Here is a 20,220-nt window from a genome sequence, read left to right on the forward strand (position 1 = left end):
GGTTAGGAAATGAGATACTTGAAGTAGTAAAGGAGTTTTGCTATTTGGGGAGCAAAATAACTGATGATGGTTGAAGGAAAGGGGATATAAAATGTAGATTGGCTATGGCAAGGAAAGCGTTTCTGAAGAAGAGAAATTTGTTAACATCGAGTATAGCGTCAGGAAGTCGCTTCTGAAAGTATTTGTATGGAGTGTAGCCATGTATGGACATGAAACATGGACGATAAATAGTTTGGACAAGAAGAGAGTAGAAGCTTTCGATATGTGGTGCTACAGAAGTATGCTGAAGATTAGATGGGTAGATCACATAACTAATGAGGAGGTATTGAATAGAATTGGGGAGGAGTTTGTGGCACGACTTGACTAGAAGAAGGGACCTGTTGGTAGGACATATTCTGAGGCATCAAGGGATCACCAATTTAGAACTAGAGGGCAGCGTGGAGGGTAAAAATCGTAGAGGGAGACCAAGAGATGAATACACTAAACAGATTCAGAAGGATGTAGTCTGGTGTAGGTACTGGGAGATGAAGAAGCTTGCACAGGATAGAGTAGCATGGAGAGCTGCATCAAACCAGTCTCAGGACTGAAGACCACAACAACAACAGTCCAATTTCTGATTTCCTCTGCTTTTTATGTCGCCCTTTCTCCGTACAACAGGGATACGTTTGTTCTTTAGGTAGCAGAATTGCTTAATTTTCTTTACTTCAAGATCTCAAATTCTGATGTAAAGCTTGCCGCTGTTCTCATTTCTCCTCATTATTTTCGTTTTTCATCGATTTACTCTCGGTCCGTATACTGTACTCATTAGACTGCCCATTCCATTCAACAGATCCTGCAACTATTGTTCAGTTTCATTCAGAATGGCAACGTCATCAGCGAATCATATTACTGATATCCTTTCACCCTGAATTTTAATCCTACTCTTGAACCTTTCTTTTATTTCCGTCATCGTTTCTTCCACGTGTAGATTGAACCGCAGGGGCGAAAGATTACATTACTGTCGCATGTAAACGTAAAACGTAAACTCTGTCCACAGGCCGTAGCGGGCCCAGAGGTACCGACCGGCCACCGTGTCATCCTCAGATCACAGGTGTCACAAGATGCGCATATGGAGGGGCATGTGGTCAGCACACGGCTCTCCCGGCCGTATGTCATTTTCCGAAACCGGAGCCGCTGCTTCTTAATCAAGCAGCTCCTCAGTTTGCCCCATGAGGGCTGAGTGCACCTCGCTTGCCAACAGCGCTCGGCAGACCGGATGGTCTCCCATCCAAGTGCTAGCTCAGCCCGACAGCTCTTAACTTCGGTGATCTGACGGGAACCGGTGTTAACACTGCGGCAAGGCCGTTGGCACATCCCTGTCGTATACCCTTCTTAATCCGAGTACTTAGTTCTTGATCTTCCGCTCTTGTTGTTCCCTCTTAGTTCTTGTAAATATTATATATTACCTGTCTTTCCCTGTAGTTCACCCTTATTTCTCTCAGAATTTCTAACAGTTGCCCTATTTTATAGAGTTGGACACCTTTTCCAGTTCGACAAGTCCAATGAACGTGTCTTGATTTTTCTTATCTTGCCTCCATTATCAACCGCAATGTCAGAACCGCTTCGCTGGGCCTTTACCTTTTCTAAAGCCAAACTGATCGTCATGTAACACATCCTAAATTTTCTTTTCCATTCTTCTGTATATTATTCTTATCAGCAACTTGGATGCGTCAGCTGCTAAGCTGATTGTGCGGTTATTCTCACACTTGTCGGTTCTTGCTGTTTTCGGAACTGTTTGAATGATGCTTTTCCGAAAATCTGATGGTATATCTACAGTCTCATACGTTCTACATGTCAACGTGAACAGTCGTTCCTTTGCCAATTCCCCCTATGAATTTAAAAATATTGGTGGAATGTTATCTATAACTTCTGCGTCGAAACTTCCTGGCAGATTTAAACTGTATGCCGAACCGAGAGTCGAGCTCGGGAACTTTGCCTTTCGCGAGCAAGTGCTTTACCAACTGAGCTACCCAAGCATGACTCACGACCCGCCCTCACAGCTTCAATTTTGCCAGTACCTCGTCTGCTACCTTCCAAACCTCACAGAAGCTCTTCTGCGAAACTTTCAGAACTAACACTCCTGGAAGAAAGGATATTGCGGAGACGTGGCTTAGCCACAGCCTGGGGGATGTTTCCTGAATGAGGTTTTCACTCTGCAGCGGAGTGTGCGCTGACATGAATCTTCCTGGCAGATTAAAACTGTGTCCCGAGTTCGAGTCTCGGTGGAGCACACAGTTTTAATCTGCCAGGAAGTTTCATATCAGCGTACACTCCTCTGCAGAGTGAAAATATCATTCTGGAAACTTCTGCCTTATTTGATGTTGATTAGTGCAAAGCTCTTGTAAATTCTAATGCTGGATCCCCTATATCTTCCTTTTCGACTCCTGTTTCTTCTTCTATCTTGAGGCAAGTCCTTCATAAAAACCTTCAATGTACTCTTTCCATCCCCTCTCTCCTCTGCATTTAACAACGGAATTCTCATTGCACACTTAATGCTACCACCCCTGCTTTTAATTTCACCTATGTCTGTTTAGACTTTTCTTTACACTGAGTTAGTCCTCCCGACAGTCATTTCTTTTTCGATTTCTTCACATATTTCAAGCAGTCAGTTCGCCTTTGCGAACTTGGGTTTCTGTACTCCTGAATTTACCTCAACATTTTTTTACTTCCTTCTTCCGACGATCAACTGAAATATTTCTTCTGTTACCCATGGTTTCTTTGCAGTTGCCTTCCTTGTATCTATGTTTTTCTTTCAAACTTTTGTGATTGCTCTTTTTAGATGTGTCCATTGCTCTTCAACTAAACTGCCCATTGAGCTATTGCTTATCGCAGGGTCTATAGCCTTAGTGTACCTCAAGCTTTACACGTCTCGCTTCATTCCTAAGTATTTCCATATCCCACTTCTTTGCGCATTGATTCTGACTAGTCTCTTAAACTTCAGCATGCTCTTCATCACTAATACATTGTGATTTGAGTCTTTATCTGCTCCTGGGTACGCGTTACAACCCAGTATCTGATTTCGGAATCTCTGTCTGACCATGATGTAAGCTAACTGAAATCTTTCCGTGTCACCCGTCCTTTTTCATAGTATGTCTCCTCCTCTTGTGATTCTTAAACAGGGCATTCGCTGTTACTAGCTGAAATTTATTGAAGAACTCAGTGTTTCTCTCTCGTTCCTACTACGAAGCCCTTATTCCCCCATATTCATAAACCTTTCTTCTACTCCTTCTCCTACAACCGCATTCCAATCCTTCATGACTATCAGATGTTCGTCTCCGTTTGCTTACTCCAGCGTTGTAATGTAAAGAGAATTAGACTTTCATATCCATTTATTTACTGAATTACTCGTCCAGTGTCCTCGTACGGATTCTCTGTCTCTCCACCTACTTGTGACGTCGGCATGCTTATCTGTGCTGTTGTCTTTGGCATTAGTTTGCTGTCAATTCTGATGAGGATAATAACATTACTAAACCGTTCACAGTAGCTAACTCTCTGCTCTAGCTTCATGACATATTATTCTCCCGTTACACCATTTTCTGCTCCTGGTGATATTATCGTCTTTCCATTCGACTTTACTGACCCGTACTACAACTAAACTGAACATTAACAATTTTATTTTGAGATTTTTTAGCTTCTCTGTCGCATTCAGACTTCTGATATTCCACTCTCCGATTCCTAAAATGTTACCCATTTGTTATTCATTAGTTTTCTTTTCATAGTCACCTCTCCCTTGTCAGTCCCTTCCTGTAGATCCGAATGGGGGACTAGCCCAAAATCTTTTCATAATGGAGAGATCACCATTACACCTCCCACTTTGTCTCTTTAATGCGGTGGTTTCCACTGCCTTCTGTCTTTTCAAGCCGTCGCTCATCGGTGATTCTTCTGCTTCTTAGAACATAAAGATGCCTCCAACCTCTGCTCCTACGCCCTCTTTGACTAGGCCGTTGACAGAGCGAAACTCTCACCATACCGGAAGTATTTAACTGCCATGATTGATTATTTTTATTTAAAATTCAAACAGTGGCTGAAATCGAACAGGGAACATTGTGATTGCCAGTCACAGAAGCTACCCCTGTTTTGCCCCTAGGCCACTGTTTTTATGTTTGGAAACAAACTGAATACCGACAAATATAAATTGTATTTTACAAAGACTATAAACCCTATTTGCATAGAAACATCCCAACCACCCTGTAACAGATCGTCCTGGTACTAAGGTTCCCTCTGTCGAATACTTTGCAGGTTTTAGTAAATTCCACTCAGTGAATCAGTACACCCTCTAAATAATGAAACAATAAAACTGGTCTCCCTTAAATTTGTTATAACACATTTAATAAGATGAGTATCTTTCTTTGGTAATAAGTAGTGCGTTCCCTCCCTCAATTTGTAGATTATATGTAGCAAATTAGAAATTCCTAATCAAAAATATTCGTTTAAACTTATTGATGCTTTCTGCACAGGAAATATCTCCGGGACTGGTGAAGACTGATATTCTTTCCAATACCAACAAATGGACACCAGAATTGTTCGATAAGATGGATTACATGGAGCCGGAAGACGTCGCGGAAGCTGCAATCTACATGTTGTCCCAGCATCCACGTGTCCAGGTAGATATTCAGTATCCCACTTCTTTCCACACTCATTCTTCTTGATGGTTGTCTGAAACTTTGATTCAAAATTGCGTGAGTGGTCTTGATCCTCCACAGTACAGAGCCGTACTGTCACTGGAGTATAGACACAGTTTTTGTCCGATACCGTCCGCTGTCTGGTATTACCTGAGCCTCTCCTAGACCCCATAAGGGTTGGCACACCCTGTATCAGGAAAGGATACTTTGTACTGTTCTCAGGAGGCCAGTGAGATGAAAGAAACAGTCCGTATTGGAGTGCCAACAGATCATCTGTTCCTAGTGAGTTTTTGGTTCACAAACGTAACTTTGAATTGCTGTGCTTTGTTTGCAAATAAGCAATATTACGTTTTGATTGTATCTTTAGATACAACGGATACTATTCTTTATATTGTAGGCTGCGATAATGTCTAACCCAGGAAATAACAATAGGAATGTTAAACTACCACAGTGACACGTTTGGTATCCATTATGATGATCGTTTGTCCCTGTGTAGGTCGGCGTCAACAAAATATTTTCGCATTAGGAGGAGGAAGTTGGTGGTCCCACCACAACGATAAACGCCTTTGTTTTAATGATATCCACTCCAAGACCGTGACACTCTCTTCCCTATTTCTCGATAATACAAAACGTGCTGCTTTTCTTTTAACTTTCTCGCCGTACTCCGTTAGTCCTATCTGGTAAGGATTCCACACCGCGCAGCAGTTCTCCATAAGAGGACGGACAAATATAGCGTAGGCAGCAGTCCCCTTAGCAGATCTGTTGCATCTTCTAAGTGTTGCGCCAATAAATCGCAATTTCTGGCTCGCCTTCCACACATTTCCTATGCGTTCTTTCCAATTTAAGTTGTTCGTAATTGTAATTTCTAGGTATTTAGTTGAATTTACGGCCTTTAGATTTGATTGATTTGTCCTGTAACCGAAATTTAATGGATACCGTTTACCACTCAGTGGATGATCTCACACATTTCATTATTTAGGGTCAATTCCCAATTTTCACACCATACAGGTGTCCGCCCTCGGTAGGTGAGTGGTCAGCGCGACATAATGTCAATTCTAAGGGCCCGAGTTCGATTTTCTCCGCTCAGGGGCTGGGTGTTGTGTTGTCATAATCATCATCATTTCATACGCATCGACGCGCAAGTCGCCGAAGTGGCGTCAAATCGAAAGACTTGTACCCGGGGAACGGTCTACCCGACGGGAGGCCCTAGTCACACGACTTTTTTTACCGTACTGATATCATTTCTAAATAGTTTTGCAATTTTGTTTCGATCTTCCAAAAATTTTACTACACTGTAAACGACAGTATCTTCAGCAAACAACCTAAAACGGATGGTCAGCTTGTCTCGTAAATCGTTGATATAGATCAGGAACAGCGGATGGCATATAATACTTCCTTGGGGAACATCAGAAATCACTTCTGTTTTACTCGACGACTTTCCGTGAATTACTACGAACTGTGGTCTCTCTGATAGAAAATCACGAATCCAGCCGCATGACTCAGACGATATTCCATAATCACAGAATTTCATTAAAAGCCCCTTTGTGAGGTACAGTGACAAAAGCCTTCACGAAATCTAATTTTTTTGGTTCTTTTCTTTTACATGTAAAGATGCAAAGTAAGAATTCAAGTAGGGTGAAAATAACGTGAAGGAGGTCTTAGAAAAAATCAGACTTTTTGAAATGAAAGAAGGGAAAGGGCGCGAGAAATATTCAGTTCCAAAAAGTACGATAGGTTACAAACGTAAAGCTGTAAAGGAAAATGAAGTCTGTCTTAGGAAATTGTAAGCTTTTAAGAGAAGATTCGTTGATGAACAGGGAACAGTACTGTATGGTGTTCGAACGTTTAGATCCCAGGGGAAGCATCCACTAATACTGCCAGTTCCAAAAATTAAGAAGCCAACCCTGTGAAGATTCGGAGTTAAGGCTAGCAAAGAGAAGAGTATATGCGAACTTGCAGGTCGAATAATGGTGTCTGCTTATAGTGATAGATATTTAACATTAATTTTCGTCTCTTTTGGAATTTTGCTAAGTTTTTAATGAATTATTGCCCGAAAGAAAACATAAAGGTAATGACATCCTTACATTTCTGTTCCAGGTTCATGACATCATCATCCTGCCAACTGGAAACCCTATGTAGAGGTATCATCATGAACTACTCCGGATGAGATTTATATTGATAACCAAATATGCGATTCAGGAAATTCTTCTACTGATTTCTACACAACCATTCATTCAAATCAGCGCAAGAACTGTACACAAAAAAATAGAACTGGTTCTCTTGAAGACTGTGGCTATAGGATGGGCCTACCGTGCGCAACAGAACTTAAATGCCCAGCAGAAGATTGGGTACTCAATCCGAAAAGCCACATCACTGTTGCAGGAGCTGACGTACGATTTTGTGTAACTTAATATTGTTAATGCATATAAATTACGAATGGCTCTGTGGTCGTGAAATGAGGGGTCAACAATAAAGAAAAATAAAAAAAAGTATTTATTTGCTTAGAATTGTAAATCGATGTCGAGTTCCGAAAGTTAACAACGGCACGGCCATAGCGTTTCCCTGAGCTTTGGTCTACAACTTCTCCATCATCGTACTCCTCCGTGGACGCTAATGAGAAAGTAAAACTCTCTCAACACATCGCTGTCATATTTTTTATTCAAGAAGTGGCATGGGGACACTAGGATGAGGAATTCCAGTATAGCAACAGGAAAGAAAGAAACCTTGCAGTGAATAAGAAAGTAATGATGATCGACTATATGTAAGTGTTAATTCATTGATCAGGGTGGGTCCCGCGGAGTGGCCGCGTGGTTAGAGACACCATGTCACGGATTGCGCGGTCCCTCCCGCCGGAGGTTCGAGTGCTCCCTCGGGCATGGGTGTGTGTGTTGTTCTTATCGTAAGTTACTTTAAGTAGTGTGTAAGTCTAGGGACCGATGACCCCAGCAGTTTGGTCCCATAGGAATTCACACACATTTGAACATATGATCAGGGTGCCAGTGAAGTAATAAGGAACTGGTAAATAGAACATAACCATTTTAAGCAATAAGTCACTTTCCTGACCACTACCAACATTCCATTGTGACTGAAATCAATATATCTGCGTGCGATCACACGCACATGGTTACCCTCGCCATATACCCCATCGTCTTCCATTGCTGCCGACTACCTAGTACAGACACAGACACACCATAAGCTAACGAGGCCTGAACTACATATGGTCACCACCACGAAAAAAAAAGACTTCAAAAAGCACACAGTTCATCCAATAAGCACATCTTTAAAAGACGCGATAGTGAAAACGTGAAGTGGAAATTTTGAACTGCTTGCGTAAATGTCCAATAGTAGGACATTCTGAAGTACATAGGGTATTTGAAGTTGTGGTCTTGCGGAACGTACGAGATTGAAGAAGGAAGGCAAACTGTAGCTTGCGCAACAAAACGTTGTTGTTAACCGTACCAACAATAGGCTGACTTAAAAAAAACTGCAATACTGGAACATACATAAAACTGTTTTATCACATACCTAGAGTGTATAAAATAGAGTGGAAGACTTAATTATTTGAACGAAATGGAAGTGTTGGGGACATATAGTCAGACGAATGAATGAGAGATGGAACAAACTATTTTAATTTTTAATAGACCAGAGGAAAATGGTCCCACATTCGAATCTTCAGCCAAAGACTACTAATCGGGACGTTATCATCACAAATTTAAAAAAAAATCTAACCTTCTAAGGGCCAGATTGTGGAATGACAGATCCTCTAGTCCAGTTTCTATTCCGGTCGGTAAGTTAGCGAACTTTAAAAGATTAATTGATAGCTTAAAGTTAGATATAGTGAGTAAGAGAAGAACAGTCGCAGGAAGCGTAGGCTGTATGGTTAGGTGAATATAGGATATTCAATAAAAAACAAAATAGGGGTACTGCAGGAGTAGGTCTAATAACGAACAATACGAATGCGTGAAAACTACGAGCACTATAAACAGCTCTATGAGCGGATCACCACAGAGAATATACACACGAAACCACAGTCCACCACAGTGATAAGTGTATGTATGCCTGCAAACACTGCAAATGACGAAAAGGTTGAAAAATGTATGGTGGGGTAAAAGAAATTATTCAGTCTGTTACTGCAGCCCAGGGACGCTTAAGCGCTCGTTGTCACACCTCCCTGAGGCTAAGTTTGTTTTCGTATCGATCGAGATGCATCAACAGTGGCGCCATACATGATTCCATAGCCTAACGAGTAGAAATGGTTAACTTATACAGTGGTATGACTACTTATTTCGATTTTCACTCGCTGATCTAGGGTAGGAAAAATCAGCAGTTGTTGTCTTAGCACCAGAGATATTCAGTCTGTAATCATTAACTATTTCATTCATCAAAATGACAGTTTGTAAATCATTTTCGCTATGGTTAATGATCTCTCGATCGTCTGCAGAAAGTTGTGTAGTCGTATTTATGTCGTTAACAGTCAAATATTCAATCAATTGCAACCAAATTGGCATTATTTCACCGACATATTAATTAAGAAGAATACTTATATTCTGTACGTGTATTATCTCGAGTGGCCACGAAAAAGTAAGTTCACTGTACTAATCATCTAACAAATAAAAACATGAAACTCTAAAATAATTTATTTTTAAGTACCATTTCATAATTTCTTACCACTGCATCCTCAAGCAATATTATTAAGAGACACGTATTCCATATCCAAATAACATAACTGCACAACAGAAAGCAATTTATCTGAAACGAAAATGCAGAGCATTTATCTGCACTTTGCCACGGCGAATCCCTTCTACATCGCATCAGCGGTCGGGTGCATTAGAATATTATGAACCTGGAACAAAAAATCATCGGTCTCCTCGTTTCCAATGTTGAATTGGCGAGATAAAACGAAGCGGAAGGTGAAGTGTGGAAGAAGTACAGCAAAAAATTAGAATTTTCAGTGCACAGTAGCCACGACATATTGAAAAAAAAACGATCACTTGATAAACGATAGTTTGCGAAATACATGAGCTTGTGTGAACTAGTGCACGTCTGCGGGTTTCATAGAACAAAATAAGCTTTACCTGTACTCTCGGATGTTGGGACAACATGAAGATGACAGCATTCGCTATATCTTCTAATTCCAGGTAGGGCAGTTTGTTGTACATATCATCCGTGTAGTGCTTAGTTCTATCAAAGAAATCTGCCTTCACCTATCCAGGAGATATTTGCTGTAAAGAAAAGGAGTGAGTATAAACAGTAATTGCTGCCCTGCAGCTTTTACTATTCATGCGCCAAAGTTCTTGTAGGTTATTTTAAACAGTTGTAAGAGTTTCATTTGAGATGAGCACCATGTAGGAATTAACCTTATTATATTCTCCATTATCATATACATTCTGGGGTTCTTACGGTGCAATCTTTTCTCAATAAAGTGTGAAGAAATCAATTCGTTTTTAAGGTTTAAGCAGCCATCAAGCTAACTTTGAAAACTATCTTTGTTGTTTGAGGGTCCCTCGAAAGTTGCTGGATAAAGAACTGAAAGCATCTTCTTTTCTCTATAGCAAGCGTGAAGAAGGCAATATGTTTTAAGGTTTAAATAGTCGTCAATCCAATTTCGAAACGCATCTTTGTTATATGGTCCATAGAAGAATATCAATTATTCTGGAAATGTCGTGGGATGGAGATATAAGACCCAACCTCTCGACTCAATGCCATTTGCCAAATAACGTCATATGTCCGCCTTACAAACGGAATTCAACACGTACTGTCTAAATGCTATCATACTTCATTATGCCTCATATACGTAAACGCTCTTCGGTCTAAAACACACCAAGAAGGATTAGGTTTTCTTTTTGTGGATGACACTAGGAGTGTAATCGATCCAAGCATATATGCGGCACAGAAGAAACGATAAACAATGTTCTGAAAAGTAACATTGACTGGTTTAGTGCGAATGATATCATTATAACTTTCAAAAAGACATAACATATTCAGTTCAGTACCATAAGAATGAAGAGTGTAACACATGGTGACGAGCTAATAAATAGAGCGGAAACTTCTAAATTTTTAGGTGTCCATATTGGTGAGAATTTAAACTGGAAAAAACACATTTTGGAGCTGCTGAAACAACTTAGTTCAGTGATATAAAATGTCTGACAGGCAGCACAGCGCCGGCCGGTGTGGCCGAGCGGTTCTAGGCGCTTCAGTCTGGAACCGCGCGACCGCTACGGTCGCAGTTTCGAATTCTGCCTCTGGCTTGGATGTGTGTGATGTCCTTAGGTTAGTTAGATTTAAATAGTTCTAAGTTCTAGGGGACTGATGACCTCAGATGTTAAGTCCTATAGTGCTCAGAGCCATTTTGAACAGGCAGCACAGCAAAATTTGAAAACAACCTGGAAATTTTTTTTTCTTGACAACTGGGTCTGTTTCGTAGAATAATTTCTAGTATTGTAATGTGTAGAGGGTGGTGGGTAGGAATTACTAAATCAGATCTGTAGCTTTTTTTTTTTAAAAAAAAAAGCCTTTAAATAGTCAGTCTACATCTACATCTACATTGATACTCCGCAAGCCACCCAACGGTGTGTGGCGGAGGGCACTTTACGTGCCACTGTCATTACCTCCCTTTCCTGTTCCAGTCGCGTATGGTTCGCGGGATGAACGACTGTCTGAAAGCCTCCGTGCGCACTCTAATCTCTCTAATTTTACATTCGTGATCTCCTCGGGAAGTATAAGTAGGGGGAAGCAATATATTCGATACCTCATCCAGAAACGCACCCTCTCGAAACCTGGCGGGCAAGCTACACCGCGATGCAGAGCGCCTCTCTTGCAGAGTCTGCCACTTGAGTTTATTAAACATCTCCGTAACGCTATCACGGTTACCAAATAACCCAGTGACGAAACGCGCCGCTCTTCTTTGGATCTTCTCTATCTCCTCCGTCAACCCGACCTGGTACGGATCCCACACTGATGAGCAATACTCAAGTATAGGTCGAACGAGTGTTTTGTAAGCCACCTCCTTTGTTGATGGACTACATTTTCTAAGCACTCTCCCAAAGAATCTCAACCTGGTACCCGCCTTACCAACAATTAGTTTTATATGATCATTGCACTTCAAATCGTTCCGTACGCATACTCCCAGATATTTTACAGAAGTAACTGCTACCAGCGTTTGTTCCGCTATCATATAATCACACAATAAAGGATCCTTCTTTCTATGTATTCGCAATACATTACATTTGTCTATGTTAAGGGTCAGTTGCCACTCCCTGCACCAAGTGCCTATCCGCTGCAGATCTTCCTGTATTTCGCTACAATTTTCTAATGCAGCAACTTCTCTGTATACTACAGCATCATCCGCGAAAAGCCGCATGGAACTTCCGACACTATCTACTAAGTCATTTATATATATTGTGAAAAGCAATGGTCCCATAACACTCCCCTGTGGCACGCCAGAGGTTACTTTAACGTCTGTAGACGTCTCTCCATTGATAACAACATGCTGTGTTCTGTTTGCTAAAAACTCTTCAATCCAGCCACACAGCTGGTCTGATATTCCGTAGGCTCTTACTTTGTTTATCAGGCGACAGTGCGGAACTGTATCGAACGCCTTCCGGAAGTCAAGAAAAATAGCATCTACCTGGGAGCCTGTATCTAATATTTTCTGGGTCTCATGAACAAATAAGGCGAGTTGGGTCTCACACGATCGCTGTTTCCGGAATCCATGTTGATTCCTACATAGTAGATTCTGGGTTTCCAGAAATGACATGATACGCGAGCAAAAAACATGTTCTAAAATTCTACAAGAGATCGACGTAAGAGATATAGGTCTATAGTTTTGCGCATCTGCTCGACGACCCTTCTTGAAGACTGGGACTATCTGTGCTCTTTTCCAATCATTTGGAACCCTCCGTTCCTCTAGAGACTTGCGGTACACGGCTGTTAGAAGGGGGTCAAGTTCTTTCGCGTACTCTGTGTAGAATCGAATTGGTATCCCGTCAGGTCCAGTGGACTTTCCTCTATTGAGTGACTCCAGTTGCTTTTCTATTCCTTGGACACTTATTTCGATGTCAGCCATTTTTTCGTTTGTGCGAGGATTTAGAGAAGGAACTGCAGTGCGGTCTTCCTCTGTGAAACAGCTTTGGAAAAAGGTGTTTAGTATTTCAGCTTTACGCGCGTCATCCTCTGTTTCAATGCCATCATCATCCCGTAGTGTCTGGATATGCTGTTTCGAGCCACTTACTGATTTAACGTAAGACCAGAACTTCCTAGGATTTTCTGTCAAGTCGGTACATAGAATTTTACTTTCGAATTCAATGAACGCTTCACGCATAGCCCTCCTTACGCTAACTTTGACATCGTTTAGCTTCAGTTTGTCTGAGAGGTTTTGGCTGCGTTTAAACTTGGAGTGGAGCTCTCTTTGCTTTCGCAGTAGTTTCCTAACTTTGTTGTTGTGCCACGGTGGGTTTTTCCCGTCCCTCACAGTTTTACTCGGCACGTACCTGTCTAAAACGCATTTTACGATTGCCTTGAACTTTTTCCATAAACACTCAACATTGTCAGTGTCGGAACAGAAATTTTCGTTTTGATCTGTTAGGTAGTCTGAAATCTGCCTTCTATTACTCTTGCTAAACAGATAAACCTTCCTCCCTTTTTTTATATTCCTATTAACTTCCATATTCAGGGATGCTGCAACGGCCTTATGATCACTGATTCCCTGTTCTGTACATACAGATTCGAAAAGTTCGGGTCTGTTTGTTATCAGTAGGTCCAAGATGTTATCTCCACGAGTCGGTTCTCTGTTTAATTGCTCGAGGTAATTTTCGGATAGTGCACTCAGTATAATGTCACTCGATGCTCTGTCCCTACCACCCGTCCTAAACATCTGAGTGTCCCAGTCTATATCTGGTAAATTGAAATCTCCACCTAAAACTATAACATGCTGAGAAAATTTATGTGAAATGTATTCCAAATTTTCTCTCAGTTGTTCTGCCACTAATGCTGCTGAGTCGGGAGGTCGGTAAAAGGAGCCAATTATTAACCTAGTTCGGTTGTTTAGTGTAACCTCCACCCATAATAATTCACAGGAACTATCCACTTCTACTTCACTACAGGATAAACTACTACTAACAGCGATGAACACTCCACCACCGGTTGCATGCAATCTATCCTTTCTAAACACCGTGTGTACCTTTGTAAAAATTTCGGCAGAATTTATCTCTGGCTTAAGCCAGCTTTCTGTACCTATAACGATTTCAGCTTCGGTGCTTTCTACCAGCGCTTGAAGTTCCGGTACTTTACCAACGCAGCTTCGACAGTTGACAATTACAATACCGATTGCTGCTTGGTCCCCGCATGTCCTGACTTTGCCCCGCACCCGTTGAGGCTGTTGCCCTTTCTGTACTTGCCCAAGGCCATCTAACCTAAAAAACCGCCCAGCCCACGCCACACAACCCCTGCTACCCGTGTAGCCGCTTGTTGCGTGTAGTGGACTCCCGACCTATCCAGCGGAACCCGAAACCCCACCACCCTATGGCGCAAGTCGAGGAATCTGCAGCCCACACGGTCGCAGAACCGTCTCAGCCTCTGATTCAGACCCTCCACTCGGCTCTGTACCAAAGGTCCGCAGTCAGTCCTGTCGACGATGCTGCAGATGGTGAGCTCTGCTTTCATCCCGCTAGCGAGACTGGCAGTCTTCACCAAATCAGATAGCCGCCCGAAGCCAGGGAGGATTTCCTCCGATCCATAGCGACACACATCATTGGTGCCGACATGAGCGACCACCTGCAGATGGGTGCACCCTGTACCCTTCATGGCATCCGGAAGGACCCTTTCCACATCTGGAATGACTCCCCCCGGTATGCACACGGAGTGCACATTGGTTTTCTTCCCCTCTCTTGCTGCCATTTCCCTAAGGGGCCCCATTACGCGCCTGACGTTGGAGCTCCCAACTACCAGTAAGCCCACCCTCTGCGACTGCCCGGATCTTGCAGATTGAGGGGCAACCTCTGGAACAGGACAAGCAGCCATGTCAGGCCGAAGATCAGTATCAGCCTGAGACAGAGCCTGAAACCGGTTCGTCAGACAAACTGGAGAGGCTTTCCGTTCAGCCCTCCGGAATGTCTTTCGCCCCCTGCCACACCTTGAAACGACCTCCCACTCTACCACAGGTGAGGGATCAGCCTCAATGCGGGCAGTATCCCGGGCAACCACAGTCGTAGTCCGATCAGGGGATGCGTGGGACGAGCTGGCCGTCCCCGACAAACCCCCATCCGGACCCCCACAGTGATGCCCATTGGCAACAGCCTCAAGCTGTGTGACCGAAGCCAACACTGCCTGAAGCTGGGAGCGAAGGGATGCCAACTCAGCCTGCATCCGAACACAGCAGTTGCAGTTCCTATCCATGCTAAAAACTGTTTTGCTAAGAACGTCTGAACTAATCTACAGAGAGCGCAAACAAATCGACAAAATTTAAACGGTTATTAAAATACAAGATTGCCTAGTAAATGCAGTAATGCTGCTACTTGCGCACTGCTGACACTGCTCGGCGGCGGAAGGAGACTAAGCGAAATTACACTATTCAGGTACTAAGACACGATGCTACACTCTCAAATACTATAATACGCCCGAAATTTATGAATTACACAATGCAAGTACCAAAAACACGCAAAGAAATTAAGAAGTAAACTATGTAACAAATGAGTGAGCTAGGAGTATACGACTTGCTGCTGCAGCTGCTTATCCAACGGCGGCAGGGAGCGCACTGACTGCGACCAACCGACACTGGCCGTTCAAAACAAAACAGTAGACAAACGACTACGCGAATTTACACTATTCAGGTACTAAAACGCGATGCTACAACTCTCAAATACTATAATACGCCCGAAATTTATGAATTACACAATGCAAGTACCAAAAACACGCAAAGAAATTGAGAATTAAACTATGTAACAAATGAGTGAGCTAGGAGTATACGACTTGCTGCTGCAGCTGCTTATCCAACGGCGGCAGGGAGCACACTAACTGCGACCAACCGACATATTTACAAATTAATTTGCGATTTGAGTATAAAATGACGAGTTCCACATCATTATGATTAATCGAGCAAATGATCAATGAAACACAAAACTAACTAATAGTAAGTGTAGCAGGATATCGATATTAGTTGTGTACGTTCAATTAGTGGTGATTAATCCAGAAATAGGACTCAGCTGAGTTATAATTCAACTGCATTCGTTCCTTCCACTCATCAAAATATTCATGAATATCATTATATGTGCCTACTTTAGAGTTCCCCTGTTTGAGCCCTCTACCGCTTGAAGATGATGTTTTTCTTCTTTTTTCTTTTTATCAACAGCGTCTTCTGCGCCCTCGCACGAATTCTTCTCTTGTGCGGGCCCCTTCATGTCAGAGCAGGGCTATAACTTACATCCAACGTCCCCAATTATTCGTTCGTTATATTCCAATCCCAAACTTCCCCAACCGTTTTTGGCCCTTTACTCTTTTCCTCGCCTGATCTATGGACAACTTCCTCATCGGTTGTCAGTGTACTTATTTTTCAGCATCCTTCTGCAGCACCACATTTCAAACACTTTGTAGCTCTTATTTTGTGATTTTCCCATAGTCCATGTTTCATTTCCGTACTGTGTTGTGCTCAGGCCTATATTCTCAGAAATGTCTTCCTTCCTTAAATAAGAGCCTATGATTGATAAAAGCAGATTCCTTTTGAGAGGAACGTCTTCTTTTCCTGTGATGGTCTGTTTCTTACTTCCTCATGCGTTTGCAGTCATGGTTTCATTGCTTCCAAGGTAGCAAAATTCTTCTACTTAAGAATTGATAATACAGGGTAAATTATAGCAAATGCTCCGAATGATTCAATTATTCCACTTTCTTGACATGTGACAAACAGAGAGGTCACTGCCACTATGTTGATATATTTTTGGTTTGTTTTCAAAGTTGTCGAGGTCGATAAACAGCCGTGCGCTAATGTGCCATGATAAACCGTCCCTGTATGACACTATCTGTATCTAACAACAAACTGGCCGCTAAAGTGTGGAGAAAGCCAAACGCAAGAGACTCCAACATAGTTATGAACTTTACAAATACAAACTCTCGTGAAGTAGATGCATTCAAGATACATCCTCAAAAAGGGCAAAGTTTCTTTGAACCCAAAAGATTTCAATCTAGGTACGTAAATTGTCAATAAGGTTGCTATCACTAATGGGTAATATCAAACAAAGATTAACTCTGTCTGGCAAAAAATAGAGCAAAAAAATTTCCGTCTCAGTATACAGAAGAATCATTACAATAAATATGCAGGCGTACCGTGTTTAAAAAAAATCTCAGATAAAACTGCAAAACATCTCAATAATGGTATCATCACTGTAGACTATAGCGTTAATATTAACCTGGCTTAAAGAACAATAGACATCGTCAAACGGATAAACATGGTCAACCTGAAGCATATAAAATTATGTGCTCCCATAGGCAATTCCATTACAAGTAAACAGATTTATAAAACACACGAATTTGTAACAGGTATACACAAAACACAAGTCGCTCAGTTTCCTTAAATGACCTTTACTACTCCAAACGGCTCAGAAACAGATGGAGGAGCTAGAAATGTACACTGAAAAGGAGAAAATAATAAATGAAACAGTGCAGTTTTGTGGCAGTATTTTTTCGGTACTGTTAAGGACTGTATAATGTAGATACTAAACCTTATCAATTTTAGTAAGTATATTCTAGAAAAAATGGACTTGCAATTTAATAATACTCTGATGATCATTGACTGCAGTTTTGTACTGGTTTTATCCCCAGGATTTTAGTATATAATTCGCACACAATAAAAAAGGTAAAAGTAATATTGTTGAATTTCAGATACGGCTGAGGGGAGTATATATATATCTTTGGACTGGAGCATAAAAAATGTTGTGTGGAAGGAGTCCTGAAAATCTGAAAGGAGAAGTGAATTTAAGATATGACTTACAGGCATCCGATCTGCGGTACTGAGAACAGTGAAGTGATTAGAAATAAGAGTATACCATGCTACCACATAACTCCACAACGCAAAAAAATAGCATTAACTCTTCCGGAGCTGTGATGAATTATACGTGTGCTAACGAACATAGTAGACTCCACCCTAAAGTATGGCTACATATTAGGTACAATAAAACTGCAGCATTAGTAGAAAGTGTATGCATCTGATAAACCAAAGACAAGAGTCAAGAGACTCCCACAATTGGTTAAGTTACCATAGGTTTTATTTTATTGTACTTGTAAGACGGCATCGAAGAAGCAATGTTGGAAATAAAAGAAAGGTTTAAGTGTGGGATTAAAATTCAAGTGAAAGGATATCAATAATACGATTCGTTGATGACAGTGCTATCCTGAGTGAAAGTGAAAAAGAATTACATGATCTGCTAAATGGAATACAGTCTAATGAGTACAGAAGATAGACTGAGATTAAATCTAAGAAAACGAAAGTGATGAGAAGCAGCAAACATGAGAACAGCGAAAAACTTAACATCAGGACTGATGGTCGCGAAGTAGATGATGTTAAGGAATTCTACTATTTAGGCAGCAAAATAACCACTGACGGACGGAGCAAGGAGGACATCAAAAGCAGATTAACAGTGGCAAAAAGGGCATGCCTGGCCAACAGAAGTCTACTAATATCAAACACACAGGCCTCAATCTGAGGAAGAAATTTTTGAGAATGTACGTTTGGGGCACATGATTGTATGGTTGTGAAACATGGACTCTGGGAAAACCGGAAAAGAAGAGAATCGAAAGTTAAGCGGACTGATAATGTAAGGAACGAGAAGGTTCTGCGCAGAATCGGAGAGGAAAGGAATATGTGGAAAACAATGACAAGGAGAAGGGACAGGATGACAGGACATCTGTTAAGACATCAGGGAATGACTTCCTTGGTGCTAGAGGGAGCTGTATAGGGCAAATACTGTAGAGGAAGGTTGCGGTTGGAATAAGTCCAGCAAATAATTAAGGACGTAGGTTGCAGGTGTTACTCTGAGATGAAGAGGTAGCCACAGGAGAGGAATTCGTGGCGGGCAGCATCAAAACCGTCAGAAGATTGATGACTCAAAAAACAAAAAAACAAAAATAGAAAGTGGCAAGATTTTGCCCATTACGATTCTTTCGACCCACGCTTTGACATGTACTTAGATCGAGTTCTGATATCATTTGATAAGCGAATTTCCGTTTTATTACTAAAATAGGAAGTGATTGACATGGTCAAGTACACCTTGTTGCTAATAACTGAATTTCACTTGTATGTTGGATGATCGGATTTAATGTTGCGTGGCTAAGCAACACTCAGTGGGGACACTGGTTTCTCGGTCGCTGTACCTGTTTCCTACGATTTTAACGTGAATGTTTCCGGTTGGTGTATTTGTATGACGAGATGGGAGACAATATATGCTATACACGTTTCCAAGGGAGATGTCTAACTTGTGTTTGTGGTTGGCCGGAGTGAGGGGAGCGGGGGTACGAACAGGGGGTGCTAAGATTATGATTCACCCGTCCTTACTTAGAGGAGAGGTAATGAGCGGTGAGCCGGAGAGCCAGCACTTTTGGAGAAGGGAACTTCTCTCTGAGTCTCCGAACTCGGAAGACTTATGTCAGAGTTCCCGGGATAGGTAGGACTTCTGCTACAGGCGTTAGCTAGCGTACTGATCACTGTTCTTCGCTTAAAACAGGTGTAAACTTCGCCTCTTGGGCTGGGAGTTTTCGTCTTGTGCCTGGCATACGGTTATCTGGGGGAGCTCTTTCTCTATTATGCACTTGTATTTAAGACGTTCCCGCCTTTGACTGTGAGTTCTCGTCTTACGTTTGTTGTTGGTAGTGAAGCTATTTAAACAGAGTTTGGACTTAGCAGTTTGTGGACGGCAGTCCCCTGTCTGAGGGTTTAGGTTTCAGCGCACTCAAAACATTGCGGGACTTCAACCTTGCTTGCACTGTACGATATTACGAGAGTCGTCACTGCACTCCACCAGCACATTATCTGAGACAGTGAAGTAGCCCCGCCCCCCCCCCCCCCCCCGCCCCCCCGATCGGCATAAGGGCAGATAGTTTAAATTGCTGGGATCACCTGTAAAAGTTTCTCCACTGAGGTTTCACGTCAATTGGAGTAGATTCTCCTAGTTTTCAGTACGGAAGCGAAGTCAGTCATTCCGTGTAGAGATTCTCAGATCGCGTTATTCACTGCTGGGCAGAATTAGGCAACCAATACTAGTTTACTGCAGTTACTACCTGTTTTCATGTGTCCGTTGGACGTTTTGTAGCTTGTTTATTGTTCATTTTGATTGAATGGGTTTTATTTCAAGTAAATTGTATAGTGAAGACTAGAATTTGTTCTTTCAGTAGAAGCACAGTACACCTTTCACTATGCGATTTGTTGGTATGTTTGGTGCTTACTAAGTAACGTTCAGAGTAAGTAGCTCGATCTGTATCAGCAGGTCACGAGACTGTATATTTGGTTGTCTTCACAATGACGGTAACAGTCCACCAGATAATTCCATGTTTCATGATGTATTTTGGAACAGTTACTGTC

General features: G+C 41.9%; 1 protein-coding gene and 1 pseudogene across 1 annotated transcript in view; one reads left to right on the forward strand and one right to left on the reverse strand.

Moving 5' to 3' along the window:
• Positions 1 to 7,116, forward strand: part of LOC124544790 (dehydrogenase/reductase SDR family member 11-like) — an 89,780-nt gene extending 82,664 nt beyond the window's left edge. Inside the window, exons 5-6 of the mRNA XM_047123472.1 lie at positions 4,497 to 4,643; positions 6,759 to 7,116. Coding sequence (XP_046979428.1) covers positions 4,497 to 4,643; positions 6,759 to 6,800 — 189 coding nt within the window. The 3' untranslated portion in view covers positions 6,801 to 7,116. The remainder of the gene's footprint in view (positions 1 to 4,496; positions 4,644 to 6,758) is intronic.
• On the reverse strand, positions 1,232 to 1,349 carry LOC124546220 (annotated as a pseudogene).
• Positions 7,117 to 20,220: the final 13,104 nt, after the last annotated feature.

This window comes from Schistocerca americana, chromosome 8, assembly GCF_021461395.2.
Source record: "Schistocerca americana isolate TAMUIC-IGC-003095 chromosome 8, iqSchAmer2.1, whole genome shotgun sequence".
In the NCBI taxonomy this organism is placed as follows: domain Eukaryota; kingdom Metazoa; phylum Arthropoda; class Insecta; order Orthoptera; family Acrididae; genus Schistocerca; species Schistocerca americana.